The sequence below is a fragment of the Pelophylax lessonae genome (assembly GCF_965119305.1).
Source record: "Pelophylax lessonae genome assembly, chromosome: 2".
In the NCBI taxonomy this organism is placed as follows: domain Eukaryota; kingdom Metazoa; phylum Chordata; class Amphibia; order Anura; family Ranidae; genus Pelophylax; species Pelophylax lessonae.
Window position 1 is genome coordinate 137907493 of NC_138769.1, and position 16536 is coordinate 137924028.

Genomic DNA, 16536 nt, shown 5'->3' on the forward strand with positions numbered 1-16536 from the left:
GGATTCGTTGTCCCTGAGGGACCTGACCTCGGAGTGCAGGGTCCGGAGCTTGTCCTCCGGCAAGAACACCTTTGCTTGAGTAGAGTCCAGAACCATTCCCAAATACGGGAGACAAACCGAAGGGGACAAGGTCGACTTCTGAACGTTGATGGTCTAACCGAACTCCTGGAGTGTCTGGACCGTAGTGGACAGATCGCGCAGCAGGCTCTGACTGGCACTCGATCTTAACAGGAGATCGTCTAGATATCCCAAGACCGCAATGCCCTGTGCCCGTAACAGGCCCAGAACAGGCGCCAACACCTTGGTAAAGACCCTTGGAGCCGAAGCGAGACCAAAGGGTAACGCCACAAACTGATAATGATCCTCCGCGATAGCAAACCGGAGGTACCTCTGATGACCCTCGAAAATGGGGGATGTGTAGATACGCATCCTTCAGGTCGATAGAGGCCTGGAATTCTCCCGGACTCAAAGAGGCCACCACCGAGCGGAGCGATTCCATGCGGAACTTTCGAACGCGCACGAAGCGGTTCAGAGCCTTCAAGTCCAGAATCGGACGCACTTTGCCCTCCTTTCTGGGCACAGTGAACAGATTCGAGTAAAACCCCCGAAACCTGTCCCGATGAGGCACCAGGACGATTACCCCCTGAGCGAGGAGATCCTGTACCGCTTGATGCAGGTCTTGTAACCGCCCTGGGGTCAAATGAAGATTTGAGGGAATCTGTCTGCCGGCCGTAAAAGAAATTCGATCTTGTACCCCAATCAAATGATTTCCTGAACCACCCTGTCCTGAACTCGGAGCAGCCAAGGTTGGAGGAAACCACGCAAACGTCCCTCTACCCCTGAAATGGGTGAGGGCGCCCCTTCAGGCAGAGGCGGACGGAGCTGCCGCACCAACATGGCCGGATTTTTGTTTGCCGGCCCAGGGCTTTCTGTGGCCACCCTGGCTCTTGAAGGGTTTCCCCTTGTACTGTGTCTTGAAGGCACGAAAGGACCCCTGATTAGGTTTAGAGGAGGGACCCTGCTTGCCGTGGAAAAACTTGCCCTTAGGATTCTGGGGCAGCAGAGTGCTCTTGCCCCCAGTGACTCCCTTAACCAATTCATCCAGGGATTCTCCAAAATGGCGAGACCCCGCATAGGGAATATCAGCCACCGCCTTTCTAGATTTCTGGTCAGCCGACCAGCTCTTCAACCATATCAGCCGACGGTTAAGCACCGCGACACTGGACAGGCACGCAGCCAAAAGGGGCCTCATTTAAGGCCGCATCGCACAAATACATGATCCCTTGATAAATCTGGTCCACCATCTCCACGGTAGTGGGGGGGGGGGGGCAGAATCAGCCACGAGTGTGCGTCTTAGCACCTTGGTCCAATCCGCCACAGCCTGAGCTGCCATGACAGAGGCGAAAATAGGCTTGAGCATGGAACCCGCCACCACATAGGTGTGGCGGGCAAGTGATTCCAGCCTCCTATCCGTAGGATCCCTAAATACCGGAGAATTTTCGGTAGGAACTAGAGTAGCCTTGTTCAATCTGGCTACAGTGTGATCCACTTGAAGAGCCACACACCAGCGTGTAACCGTAGTAGACGCAAAAGGATAGAGAAGTTGAAACCTTTTAGGCACTGTGAAGGTGTGTTTCAAAATGTGCCATTGCTCATTCAAAGTGCACATATTGCAGACCACACCTTCCTGTCGGCCAGATCCTTAAAGGCCGGGGACTCTTCATCGTGGTTGCCTTGTTCACTCTGGAAACCGGAGGGTCCACCACGGGTGAAACAGTCCACTTCTTAATAGGGACTCCTTATAGGGGACAAATTGCTTAGGGACCCCAAGGGGACACTTTGGTCATCCCCACTATTTAGCAACAACCCTGTCAAAATTGGCGGGGAAAGGAAACACCTTTGCCGCTCTAGATAGCTTGTGAGTGTCAGAGGGAATCTTCGCCTCCGTCACAGCGGCATCCTCCATCTTCAAGGTCTCACGCACAGATATAATCAGTGCGTCCACCAGAGCCTTTTCAAGCATGGTTGCAGAGGTGTAGGAATCAACCTCACTATGAGGATTCCGGGCGCGTGGTCACAGACCCAGCAGGTTGACCCACGTCTGCGGGGGTCACTTTTTGCTAGCCCGTTGCCCATAAACTAGCACCACCCTGGACACAAAGGACTCCAGGACCGCCGTCAGTGCATCAATGGATGGTTGGGATCCGGAGGGCCCCGCAGTCTCAGAGAGGGGGTCAGGTGGGTAGATGTGCACCAAAGACTCCATGAGTGACCAGAGGGGCCCCACCAAGTGTAAAACACTGCAAAAGGGACAACCCCCACTGCATTGGCAGCACCACCCAGTTATCAGACAAGCGCTAAGTGATTCTCAGCAGAGAGGGCGAGAACCCCACCAGACTCACTACCCAGCAGAAGCAGGCACCTGCAGCCACCAGGATAGTCTGCACTTCACGTGAGGCGATCAAGTGAAAAGATCCAGGAGTCAGCATTAGGGGATGAGGAGGGGTTCCCACCGCCGAAATCTTTGTCCACAGGGCTCCACTGGTCATGGCCACCATTATTTTCAACGGCTGCCAGACTACACAAACATGGCCGCTGTGCATAGAAACACGCAGGCTACAGCAAAATGGCAGCTTTGTGCTGCATCTAGGAGGAATCCCTATGCCTATGCCTCAAGGGCAGACCCAGGCAGGACAGGGGGCCCTGGCAGGTGCCCCCACCAGGGTACAATCCCCCCCCACACACACACAGCCGAATGTCCCGTCGCCACCCCATCGCCAGCACAGCGCCCTGCTCCCACCCCAGGAAGTGAACCAGACAACCCACACAGCCCCAACCATAAGTGGAGGGGGGTAGGATGGGGACAGATGAAAAGGGGGGGTGCCTGATGGGAAGGAGGGGAATCTGGGGGTTCGACCATCCAAAAACCCTCCAGGGGGAGAGAGCTACTCACCATACCAGGAACCAGGTGAGCATCGCTCCAGACAGAGCCCCTCGTCATCTAAATGGGGGGGGGGCTGTCGGGCAGAAGGAACGCTGCGACTCAGGCCGAGACCCCGGTCGTAAGCGACCTCGCAAGGCGTTTAACTCGCAGGCCAGCCCCCGACCAGTGGGGCTATGTAGTAGCTGACCTAGCGCAAAGTGAAGGTCTGTGTGCGCTTGCCGGCCAGACTGGGGTGACCACTGGATCTAGATTACCCAGTCCGGCAGTTGATTGTAGTTGTAGATCTCACAGGAAAAAAAAAAACAGGAGAAAAAATTTCTATCTAAAAAAATTTGCCAGGACCAGAGATCACAGCAAGGAACTGGTACCTTTAGCAGGGAGAGGGCATATACCCCCTGGGACTGCCCATAGGCATAGCCAGATTATTTTCTGTCCAGTGTCCTACTCCTGTAGGAGGGCAGTATAACCCAATAGTTATCAAGATCAGAAGCTGTGTTCGTTAATGAACAAAAGAGAAAATACTAATCTTTAACGTTTTAAAAATCATGTAATTCCCAACAATCTTACTTATAAAATACTATTTTTATTGATATATAAAAAAAAAAAAAAAAAACCTGTCCACAAACAGTGGATGTGAGGAAAATAATCATTCTGCTTCAGATAACCCCTCAGACATGGAAACAAGCTTTCCTAGACAGATGAGTGTTTTTTTTTTCTTTTTGCAATATTATGCGCAATGTGTGTAATCATCTTCTGTATAAAAGGCAGCATGGTTACCACTTATAAATGAATCTGAAACCTTTAGAATTTTTAACTGGTGAGCACTACAAAAGGAGATAAGCATATTCTTGCTGTACTTGAGACAAGCAGGCAGACATGCTTATCTTTGCTTGAGTTACAAGCTCCTTCTCTAAGATATGTTGGAGAGGAAAGATTTCTACAAATAGGTTATCAAAACAACGGATACATTCCATGAATACTTTACATTTTCCCACCCAAGTTTTCAGTGAGAGCAATCTGTTCTAGGCGCCAAGTTTATAAAGCAAGCATGAAAAAGGGGAAATTTGTTCGAGATTGTTGTATTTTATATGACTGGTCCCTTACCAGGTCCTTTCAACTACCTTTAAGATTCATATACACGGGCATTCGATTCAAAAGCAAACATCGGTAAGCACACTGTCCTGTATCTGACTTATCAGTTGCTTTAACTTTCTTGTAAGTGCAATTTGCTCAGGGAGTTGCTTTCGAGTATACATCGACTTCACTGGAGAAGAAAAGCAATTCAGGGCCAATTTACACTGACTCCCACTAAAATGTATGGAAAATGCACGTACATTTCCATCTATTTTAGTTACGCTCTGGCATCAGTTGACATGCATGCGCACTTGCCCAGTGAGACAACCCAACAACCCATCAGAGTGATGGGCCCGTTGGAATTAGTTGGGACAAGCTCCAACCCTATGGGTGAATGTGGTGGTGCTCTGCCTGGTATTCCAAAATAAGGACAGGGTTTGTTCTCGGTCACTGTGGTGAATGCACTAAAGCAAAAACGTTGAACTTGTTCATTGTTCGCAAATGTCAAAATCTCCTTTTTTGGAAAAGCAGAAATTTGCAGAGTAAAACCAAGAAGTCATCTTTAATGATGTAACAAATTAATGATTTTACCAACGCTAAATCTCAGGGAGAAACTATTACAGCAAAAACAAAAAGGAAACATTAGCATCAAAGGAATGTGAATATATGCAGATGCATGTGACATTATTCAAAGGTGACTGAATAAAAGGAATAACCTATTTGTATAAAGCATTTTAGTAGAATATCATCCTTTACTACGCACATGGTTTTCATTAACAATGCCTGGAATGTTGAAGCAGAGAACAGCTACACATCTGTTTCCCCTTTCACGCTACAGACAGCCATAGTTCAGCTCATTGCACTCATCTTTCACTTTAATACATCAAATGAAGTTGCTAAACACAAATTCCATCCCAAACACCAACCTCCAGATTCAGTAAAAATTGGTCTTGATTGGGGCAGAAGCTACCTCAGATATGTCTGCTAACTCTGAATTAAAGAGGTTGTAAACCCACCTTAATGACTTGTGCCTATAGTTAAGCCTAGAATAAGGATTACCTATAGGTACAGGTACTGTAAATATCTCCTAAACTCCCCATCTATGTCTCATTGTGTTCAGAAATTACGATTAACACCCCCTAGCATTTCTGGCCATGGCCACCTTGAGTAAGGGCAAAATGATTCATGTAGCATTTGCTTCCTGGAATCCATTTGCCCTTAGCTCAAGCATGCATGAAGGAGGGCATGCCTTAGCTGAGAAAACCCCTCCTCCCCTTCTAAAGGCTTCTGGGAGGAATGACCTAATTTGTCTAGGCAAAAAAACAGGAAGTAACTGAAGAAATGTAAACATTTGGATTTACTTTCCTAACTATTTACTAATGCTAGAAGCATAAGGATTAAAAATAGTCAATATTGATTGGGAGAGTGAAGTTTTACTTTAAGGCCCCTTTCACACTTGTGCGACTTCAAAGTCGCGCGATTTTACCACGAGTTTGACTGGGCTTATGTCTTTTACTCAAAACGCATCAAAATCATGCCAAAAGTAGTGCAGGTACTACTTTGAAGTTGGTGCGACTTCAAGTTGCACAGATATGAATAGGGATCATTGGAAATCATAGAGAATGACTTGTCATGCGATTTTGCACAAGTGTGAAAGGGGCCTTAAGTGATTGTAATAAACATATTGGACTAGTTGGGACTTTAGATGAGACCCAAGCCGGTGTTGCCCGGCGTCTCCATCCCTATAACGAGAAACAAAATGAGGTTGAAGGATTGTAAGAGGTGCATGAAAGTCAGCCAGCCCCCAGTCTGATGTACTCACCCTCCAGTCTGTCACCAACCAAATAAAACCTGTCTCTTGGTACAAAGAACAGGGGTTTAGTTGACACACATTTGCAAACGCATGTGAAAGCTGCAGAGCCACTTCACGGCACCCTGTTTAAATCTGCAGTCCTACAATCCTTCAACCTCATTTTGTTAAGTGATTGTAAAGGATTGCTTTTTTCCCCCAAAAAATACACTGCTCAAAAAAATTAAAGGAACACTTTTTAATCAGAGTATAGCATCAAGTCAACTAAACTCCTGGGATATTGATCTGGTCAGTTAAGTAGAAGAGGGGGTTGTTAAACAGTTTCAGTTGCTTTGGTGTTAATGAAATTCACAACTAATGCACTAGATGGGCAACAATGAGACAACCCATTGTCAGACCCTAAACTGGTGCAGATGGTCCTGGATTCCTCCTGTGCATGGCAATGCCCGGCCTCATGTGGAGAGAGTACACAGCCAGTTCTTGGAGGATGAAGGAATTGACATCATTGAATAGCCCCCACATTTGCTTAACCTAAATCCAATAGAACACCTCTGGGACATTCGGTTTCAGTCCATCTGACGCCACCAGGTTGCACCTTAGTCTGTTCAGTGATGCCCTGGTCGAGATCTGGGAGGAAATACCCCAGAACACCATCCGTCATCTCATTAGGAGCATGCCCTGACATGGTTGGGCATGCATACAAGCATGTGGGGGCCCATATAAAACTACTGAGAACCATTTTGAGTTGCTGCAATGAAATTTCAGCAAAAAGGACTAGACTGCTGAGTAATTTCTTCACTTTGATTTTTGAGGGTGACGTCACACGCCCCCTGGCCGGCTGCAGCGCCGCTTGAAGCATTGCCGGCCGGGTGAAATCCCCTTCCCCGGGCTCCGTCCACACCAATGTCGGAGATAAGAGGACCATTAATACCTGAGGAGCTGTTCAGGGTGAGCGCTGACCATCTCCAGCACCCCCGTACTGCAGTGCAGGTCAAACGTGACCCCTTTGAGTGATCCACCCTAGAACCTTGTATAATGCAAGCAGTTGTTGCACAATGCTGCAGGCTTTCAACAGTTAAAGCAGACATCCAAAAAGTGACAACATGCCTCTGATGCGCCTATCAAATACCTCTGAAAAGTTATCTACCATGCCGATGTTCTCTTGTTTCTTATCTCTAACCCTATTTTTGGCCGCCCATGCCCTTCTGCATCTTTTCCATCAATACGGAGAGCTTTCAAACTTCAAGGTCAACTTCAGTAAGTTTGAAGCCCTGAATATCTCCATCATAGACACTTAAAGCTGACCAGTGGGCTCTTAAATACCTACTGTAGAAGTCAGACTTACACCTGATCCCTCTGATCTCTATGATGCCAATTTTCACCCTTCATTAGGGAAAATATGAACTGACAAACAACGATCACCAATTGTACGGACCTGGTTCGGGAGATAAATTGCATTCAAAATGACCATCATCCCTGGGCTCCTTTACCTTATTCAGACTTTCTATAACTATAACCTGAGCGTATTTTACTCATCTTTATGCTTTGCTACAGTCCTACATACGAGACATATAGGGTCTTTCCTACTGACTGGCTGCAGGGAGGGGGGCTTTCTAAGTGGTCTGTACTAGGTGGGAGGGCTTACTGAGGGGTCTGTACTGGGAGGGGGGGGGGGCTTACTAAGTGGTCTGTACTAGGTGGGAGGGCTTACTGTGGGGTCTGTACTGGGAGGGGGGCTTACTAAGTGGTCTGTACTAGGTGGGAGGGCTTACTGAGGGGTCTGTAGTGGGAGGGGGGCTTACTGAGGGGTCTGTATTAATTACAGGATTAATTAGCTAATCAAAAAAACACTCAAGCAAAAAATAAAATAAAATAAAAATAATCGTTAGATTAGTCGACTAATCGTAAAAATAATCGATAGATTAGTCGACAGACAAATTCATCGTTAGTTGCAGCCCTAATAGCTATCCGGCATGACATTTTTACCTATTGAGATCTGATGTGTTTTCAAAGCGTTTCTTTAATTTTTTTAAACAGTGTAATAAACAGGTCATGCTTACCTACCTATTCTTTATTGCATTGGACCTCTTCCTTGGTCCACCCGCCAACGCTGCTTGCTATGGGGGACACTCGTGCGTGCTTGTTCCTGAGCTGGCTGTGTGAGTCCATAAGACACACACAACCGGATTGCTCCCCACTGGCTGTGATTGACAACAGTGTCTGAGCCAATCACTGGATCAAGATTGGGCTCAAGTATAAGGGGGCTGCATGCAGTTTTTTTTTTTTTACCTTACTGGATAGCATGCATGAAGCCTTTTAGAACTACTTTAATTCACAAAACTTCCGCTAATTTTTGCATCAGGCTATCAAACCTTTCCTAGTATGATGGCATCTAGAAAAGGACTCTGCTCACAGATGGTGTCTTTGCTAATTCTTACAGTAAAATGCCTAAAATTTAGTCATGCTTCATTAATTAATAAATTGCTATTTTGCTCTCAGACTAAAATCGTAAACCATAAAAGTTATCTGGTTTGGCTAACAAAACACATTCCATTATATTCTAAATGGCAAAGGTTTTCTAGCTTTGGATAGAACAGAGAATGGTTAGAACGTGTCAGAGGAGTTCTCTGCAGGTGGAGAACAGAAGCTGAAGCATCTCTTACTCATCTAATTCACATTTATGGGAGAAGGGGTCTGTGCACCACCACTTTGTTGAAATCTGGGGAAGCGCTTATCCCTTGCAGTATCTGCATAGAGTTTTACATTTCTCCTTGTGCTTGAATGGGTTTCCTCCTGCACTCCAAAGACATGCTGTTCAGTTAAAGCAGAGGTCCACCCAAAACAGAAAGCTGTGCTCGTCTGCCCACCACCCCTCTGCTGCAACATTTGGCACCTTTTGGTGGTTGGGGCTGTTAGCAAGTACCTGGTTTTGACTGTTCGCCCAACCCCCCTCTGGGACTGCGGCCTATTCAAAAAGTGCAGCACGCTTCACGCATGCGCAGTAAACCGGTTGTCAAGCCACAAGGCTTCACTGCTGGTTTCCCTTAATCAAGATGGCGGCACCAGCACTGGCTAGCTGATTGAAGAATCTGCTCAGGTGAGGACACCACTAGATGCCTAGACAGGTAAGTGTCCTTATGATAAAAGTCAGCAGCAACAGTATTTGTAGCATCTGACTTAATTTTTATTTTTTTTTGGGGGGGAGGGAAGAGAGAAAGAAGCTCCTCTTTAATATGCTCCTGTCTAAATTGGCCCCAGTATGTGTCTGTATGGCTGTGAGATAGTGACCTTAGATTGTAAGCTCCTTCACTGCAGGGGCTGATGTTATTGTACAATATACAACATTGTGTAAAATGTAAAATTAAATACCTGTAATAAATGCATAAAAAAAAAATGGATGGAAATGTTAGTCCACGACAACTATCAATGATCAGACAGAACAAGAAGGGAAGAAAAGTCAACCCTATAGGTGCAGAGAAATCAAAAACCTAATAGAGGTCCCAACACAATCTCACTCTGTCCAAAACCTTAAAAAAAAAAAAAAAAACTTAACTTCCAATCCTTACCTGTGACACAGTTCCAAACATGTTCTTGGCTGTAATGGTCATGGATTTCAGAGGACGCTGTTTCTCTTTGATGCCCACTCTGTCCCAATCAGGCACAGCATTTATGTTCATTTCCACAGGCTTTAGAGGCATCCTCTTCCTCAAGGACATTCGCAGGGAGTTGAGGGAGTTTGATGACGGCATCTTTCTGAATTTATCAGGCCGAGGACTATCTTGGTCGTCAATATTTTCCAGAACATTGTGACTCCTCCAGCCAACATTTTGCAAGATTGAGGACATTTTTCGATGAATATTTGCAAACCCTGTGACAAAAAAAAAAAAAAAAAATGAGAAGTAGCTACAAAGATGCACAAAACATGGTTAGCAGAATAAAATGTCTCCTCTTTAATTAGGATCTGGTAAAGTGATTCATTAAAAAAAATAAAATAAATAAAATAATCTATATTAATAAAACCCATGTGTCTCTGCGTCCGTCCCTGTGTCCGTGGGATTGCGCTACTGCGCATGTGCCCCACGGACAGCCGCTGGGACGCAGAGAGACTTCGGGCGGCCGGCGCTGGATGGGCGTGTTACACAGGAGCGGATCCCCGCCCACTTCACTTCCTCCTCAGGATTGGCTGGCGTTCCGATCCAGCTGGGGAAGGTGGCGGAGAAGAGTGCGGCTCCGGAGGAAGAGGCCTGTCGGATGATGCCTCAAAGGCATTATCCGACATGACAGAGGCATCATCCGACAGGCCTCTTCCTCCGGAGCCGCGCTCTTCTCTGCCACTGAGGTGAAGTACTTCTCCTTCCTCAGCTGGATCGGATGCCAGCCAATCCTGAATAGGATGCTGAAAGGTGGGCGGGGATCCGCTCCTGTACACGCCCACCCGCCGTGAGTACGAGACTTCTAATGCAATGCCCTGGCCGCGAGAGTCAATGCCCGTGCACAGTGAAGAACACTGTGCACGAGAGTTGTAGTTTTCGGCAAGATGTTTCAATGCAACTGCACATGCGCCCGACATTTGGAGCTGCATACAGTTGGAGTTTTCGGCAAGATGTTGCGCCCGCATTTGGAGCTTATATACATAAAGGATTTAAAGAAAATAAAATTGGCAGCATGGTTAACACTACTGATATATATTTGACTACTTCTTATTTAAATGGAAAGATTTAAAAAAAAAAAAAAAATACTTACCATTTGTGCCTGGCAGTTGAAAATTTGGTGTGTATATATATATATATATATATATATATATATATATATATATATATATATATATATATATACACACATACATACATTATATATACACACACACACACACACACACACACGTTCTAGCGCACATTAATTTAACGGGCTTAATGTCTAGTATATATATATAAAACTTTTCAAACAAGTTATACTTGCCTCCCCTGTGCAGATGGTTTTGCACAGAGCAGTCCTCTTCCATGCTCCTGGTCCCTCCCTTCTTTTGAGTGCCCCCATAGCAAGCAGCTTGTTGTGGGGCACCTGAGCACAGTCACAGTTCTGTGTGTCCAATAAGACAGTGGTTCTCAAATCCGGTCCTCGGGACCCACCAACAGGCCAGGTTTGCAAGATAACTAAATTACATCACAGGTGATCTCATTTGCTTCTCAGTGATTGCAGTATTCTAGTCTGCATCCCCCAAGGTAATACTTAAAATCTGGCCTGTTAGTGGGTCCCGAGGACCGGATTTGAGAACCACTGCAATAAGACACGGAGCCGTGACCCGGCCTCTCCCCTCTCTTCCTCCTGATTGACAGCAGTGGGAGCCAATCACCCCATGCCACTGTCTCAGACAATGAGGAGGGGAGTCCTGGGCAGCTGGGATACTCCTGCAACATTGCTGGATTGAGATGGGTTTGGGTAAATATTAGGGGGCTGAGGGGGGCTGCTGCACACACGTTTTTATCTTAATGCATAGAATGCATTAAGATAAAAAAAAACCTTCTTCCTTTACAATCCCTTTAGGGGAAACCATCTACAAGAATTTGCTCAAGTAGTATTCAGATATATTAGGTGTCAGTTTTCTACAGATATGCCCCTTTTACAGAATACTGTAGGTCAGGGGTCTCCAAACTTTTTAAACAAAGGGCCAGTTTATTGCCCTTCTCTTGTCCAGACGGTGACCAGCCTGGGTGGCATCAGTGGGAGTAAACATTGTTATATTTGAATAGCGCCCCATTGTCAGGATCGCTCAGAGGAATAGTGCCCCATTGTCGGTGTCAGCGGGGGAAATGGGGCCCCATTGTCAGTTGGCAGAATAGTATCTCAAGGGCCAGATAAAGGCAAGCAAAAGGGCCGCAGTTTAGAGACCACTGCTAGAAAATAACCGGACCCCAAGAAACCAAGTTATGACAGTTTAAACAAAAAGAAAATAACCACTGGTGTAAAGAATGTATTGTTCATTACAGTATAAATACACACCCATATGCACTGCAAATACAGTGCTCTGTGACTGTGCGAACCGACTACACCCGCATGTCATGCTAAATGGATGTGGGGAAATCCAAGTCGCACATATGTGATCACATCCTTAGAATGGATGCTACTAGGTTGCCTTGCCTCAATACAGTCATGTGCCCAGAGCTGTCAGCTATGAACAAACCGGGGTGGATTTACTAAAACTGGAGAGTGAAAAAAATATGGTGCAGCTCTGCATAGAAACCAATCAGCTTCCAGTTTTTATTTTTTGTCAAAGCTTACTTGAACAAGCTGAAGTTAGGAGCTAATTGGCTACCATTAACAGCTGCACCAGATTTTGTACGTCAAACCCAGAGTCCAGTCTAAGCTCAAATTCATGGCTTAGAGTTAGGACAGGTCCTCCACTCCTTACTCCTGATCTCCATGCAGGAAACTTCATGTGTCCAAAGTCGAATGCTAAGGTTAGGGTAAAGGGCTACGGCTAGCACTTTAACCCTTATCACTAACCCTAGCATTTGAGTAAAGGGCTACGGCTAGCACTTTAACCCTTATCACTAAGCCTAGCATTTGGGTAAAGGGCTACGGCTAGCACTTTAACCCTTATCACTAACCCTAGCATTTAACCATAAACCTAGCCCTTAAAGCGGAGTTCCACCCTAAAAATAAACTTTACAGCATCAGTTACAGTAAAAAATCCTGAAAAAGAATTGGATAACGAATATTTGTTTTTAATGAAAATTAACTTACCTTCCTTCCTCTTCCTCCTTATGCGGCCGCGGCCCCCGACGTCACCTCCTCCTTTGCATTGCGTCCTGGGAGATGAGCGTCATCAATCCCAGAATGCAATGGGAATGGCCGGCCGCTACTCTGATTGCCGATCGCAATCTACAGCGCATGCGCGAGATTGCGATCGGCATTCTGGGTAGCCAGAAACCAGTAAGAGGGACACAGCGGGGGACACATCGGCTTCAGACGGCCACACCGGAGATGGCCGCACTCTGCAATCAATTTTAAAAGGTAAGAATGTATTTTTATTCAATTACTGTACTGTGGGGTTAGTGTAATTGGCGATAGCTTATGATTGGGGGGTATATTGATCTAAAAAAATGTTTTTGTGGCCGTAACTCCACTTTAACCCTAACATGCGACTTTGGACAGAAAGGTTCCTGCACCACTTTGATGGTATTTGTGTACCAGAGTGTGTTAAATAGCATCAAAGCTGAACTACATGAACAGAACAGTCATACTTTCCTACTGCCCCCCAAAAAAAAAAGAAAAACGCATCAAAAACTTAACACTTGCATTTCTGGTGCAGGTCCGTTGAGGTCTAATACACGTAAAAATTCCCTGACCCTTTCTAAAAAAATGCACTGGCTCAAAAGTGCAGAAGTGATTTGGATCTATAGGAAATCATGTTAAATGAACTGAAGTGCGATTCTGCAAAATGCACTAAGGCTATGTTCACACCTTGGCATTGCTATTTAAAGGCGTTTTTTTCAGGCATTTTTGTGCAGGCGTTTTTTAGGTTGACAAGTGAACAATGGAAAACAAAATAAAAACGCCTGCAATCTGCCCAAAAAGAAGCCCACGTACTTTGAGCGTTGGGCGTTTTACTTAAAACATCAAAACACTTAGATGTGAACAGGGGCCATTGAAATGCATAGGATTGGTCTTGCTAGGCGTTTGAGCTGATCCTAGAGCAGAAAAACGCCCCAAAATGCCTACATGTGAACTTAGCCTTAAAATGCATAGGTGTGAACCAACAGTACATTAAACCTTTTAATTTGCCCCATCCATCGTAAATGGATATTCTTATGGTCAGTCTGTACATTTTCTTTTTTTGCTTGATTTTATATTCATCTTTTGCTGGTACAAAGCAAAGATAATGAGAAATAACCTGATTTACACCGTACTACCTCATTGGGTGTATTACAGGCTGAAATACTCAAGAAAACAAAAAAATGACATGTTTAGAAAAGTGGATGACACCATCACAGGAAACCTCCCTGTCTATCCATGGTTCTTAGGCTACGTTCACATGTTGGCGTAGCGGATCGCGGGCAGAATCACCGCAATCCGGAAATCATTGCAAATCGCGGGACGCCTGTGCGTTGCCGTTGATTTGCAATGGCACCCCAAACGCTGTGCGATGTTGCCGCGATTTCCGCCTGCCGAATCGCGGTAACATCGCGCAAACAAAATCGCGGGTCGCATGACGCCCAAAAAAGGTACAAGAGCTTCTTTTGGGCATCATGCGACCCGCAATTTTGTTTGCGCGATGTTACCGGGATTCGGCAGGCAGAAATCGCGGCAACATCGCACAGCGTTTGGGGTGCCATTGCAAATCAACGGCAACACACAGGCGTCCCGCGATTTGCAATGATTTCCGGATCGCGGGCAGAATCGCGGTGATTCTGCCCGCGATCCGCTACGCTAACATGTGAACTTAGCCTTACACATTGTCTGAAGAACCAATCCATCAAATCAGCTTAAAAAAAATAAAAATAAAATCTACTTATGTGACCAATCTAAGGCTCCATGTACACGGGACGTTGTTAAAAGTCCCTTTGAATGCTGAAATTTTTAGGACGTTTGAAACGTCCGTTCGGTCGCGTTTGTACCCGCGTTTAGCGGGCGTTTAGCGGCGTTTGCGTTTAGAAGCGTTCCTAGAGGTCAAAAAAATTATTCCCCTTTAAAATGGAAAAACGCGAACGCTAAACGTGGGTCATCGCGTTCAGACGCGTTCGGACGCATTTGTGCGTTTGAAATGCCGGGAAACACAGGTTCGAACGCAAATAATTGCGTTCTAAAAAAAGTCCCTGAACGCAACTGCCTGCAAATGACTGTAAACGACCCTGTGTACATGGACAGATAAGATAAAATGTAGGTGGGTTCAGGGGCTTCTTAAAAAAACGCCCAACTGCTCCTAAACGACCATTTCCAGCGTCCCGTGTACATGGACCCTAAGTCAGTGAGCACTGACTTTTCTATAGCTTTGCAAGGAACATGAATTATTACGGTTCCCTTTGAATTTGAATTCTGAAAGGCCACAACCCTCATCCACTGCCAAGTTCTCAATGGGTGGAATGTGAAATGTGCATTCTACAAGAAGAATAGGAAATGTGTCTGTATACAACATAAGATATCCAGTACACTTTCTGCAGCTTGCTGATTTTACAGGAAATGTCAAAGAGGAAGAAAGTCATGTTACCGAGCCAAAATTCAAAGCCAAGCAGAATGGTTGACATTAGGAATACGGAGTATTTGCTAGAGAATGATACCAAAGCATACTAAGAAGAGACGTCAAGCCTTGATGGCATAGCCATAAGCAGTTTCATCTCTTTTCTATCAATATACATCAATGTAATCCCTACAGAGCCGGACTAATAACAGCAGCCAAGCACTTTATCCATAGACAAAATTAGAAAAAATAGATAAACTCATATTTAACAACTTCAGGCCCGGAAGGTTTTACCTCCTTAACGACCAGGCCATTTGTTTGCAATTCGGCACTGCGTTACTTTAACGAAAAATTGTGTGGTCGTGCGACGCTGTACCCAAATATAATTGATGTCTTTTTTCCCACAAATAGAGCTTTCTTTTGGTGGTAATTGATCACCTCAGCGGTTTTTAGATTTTGCGCTATTAACAAAAAAAGAGCGACAATTTTGAAAAAAAAAAGCCATATTTTTTACTTTCCGCTATAAAACATTCCTAATAAAAAAAATCTATTTTTTTTTTTTATCAGTGACGGGCCACTTTAGGCCAATGTCTACATATTTTTGGATAAAAAAAAAAAAAATCCCAAAAAGAATATTTTAATTGGTTTGCGCAAAAGTTCTTGTGTTTACAAACTACGGGATCGATTTTTGGAAATTTTTATTTATTTTTTTGTTTTTATTAGTAATGGCGGCGATCAGCGTTTTATAGTGGGACTGCGACATTGCGGAGGACTGATCGGGCCCCTGACATTTTTGACACTTTTTGGGGACCAGTGACATTAATATAGTAATCAGTGCTAAATATTATGCACTGTTACTGCCTAAATGACACTGGCAGGGAAGGGGTTAACACTGGGGGTGATCAAAGGGGTAACATGTGTGCCTAAATATGCTTACTGACTATGTGCGTGTGTGGGGGGGGGGGGGGGCTCTGTGACAGGCACAGAGAGATCGGGGTTGTAGCTCAGCTGAAACACCATCTCTCTCTGCCTGTGTGACAGAAGACTTGCCTGCTTTGTTTACATAAGCAGGCGGGTCTTCTGTCAGTTTATCTGACGATCGCAGGAGGCCAGCGGCAATCGTTGCCGCTCCTCCCTCGGCCTGCCTCCCGTTGTGTCTCGCGCCGCAGAGACCTCGTGCACGGTCGGCAAGAGGTTAAAGTAAAACTAAAGGCAAACTTTTTATTTTATAATATTAGAGAATAAGGGAGGGTTATTTATTCATTTTTTGCCATTTGTGCCCCCATCAAGGAGCTTTCCCTTCGCTTCCTGTCCGATAGCCAAAAGAGGAAGTGAGAAGAAATCCCTCCATAGTGAGGGAATCCCTGGTTGTCACCAGAACTAGTGTCCCCATTGGAAGATTTCACCTTTGTTTATATTTCATAAAAATGTAAAATTTTCTTTCACAATCAGCCATGGCAATAATGGTAAACAGGACAAAGAGGGTGAGGCTACGTTCACATGTGGGCGTAGCGGATCATGGGCAGAATC

The 16536-nt window shown here is 45.3% G+C and overlaps 2 protein-coding genes across 3 annotated transcripts in view; one reads left to right on the forward strand and one right to left on the reverse strand.

The window, feature by feature from the left end:
• PITPNM3 (PITPNM family member 3) overlaps nt 1-16536 on the forward strand; it is a 1035839-nt gene that overhangs the window by 909201 nt on the left and 110102 nt on the right. The window lies entirely within an intron of this gene.
• Nucleotides 1-16536, reverse strand: part of PIMREG (PICALM interacting mitotic regulator) — a 61490-nt gene that overhangs the window by 41937 nt on the left and 3017 nt on the right. For both annotated transcript variants that reach the window (XM_082244760.1, XM_082244761.1), the window contains exon 2: nt 9395-9696. In XM_082244760.1, the coding sequence (XP_082100886.1) occupies nt 9395-9673 (279 nt within the window). In that variant the 5' untranslated portion in view covers nt 9674-9696. The remainder of the gene's footprint in view (nt 1-9394; nt 9697-16536) is intronic.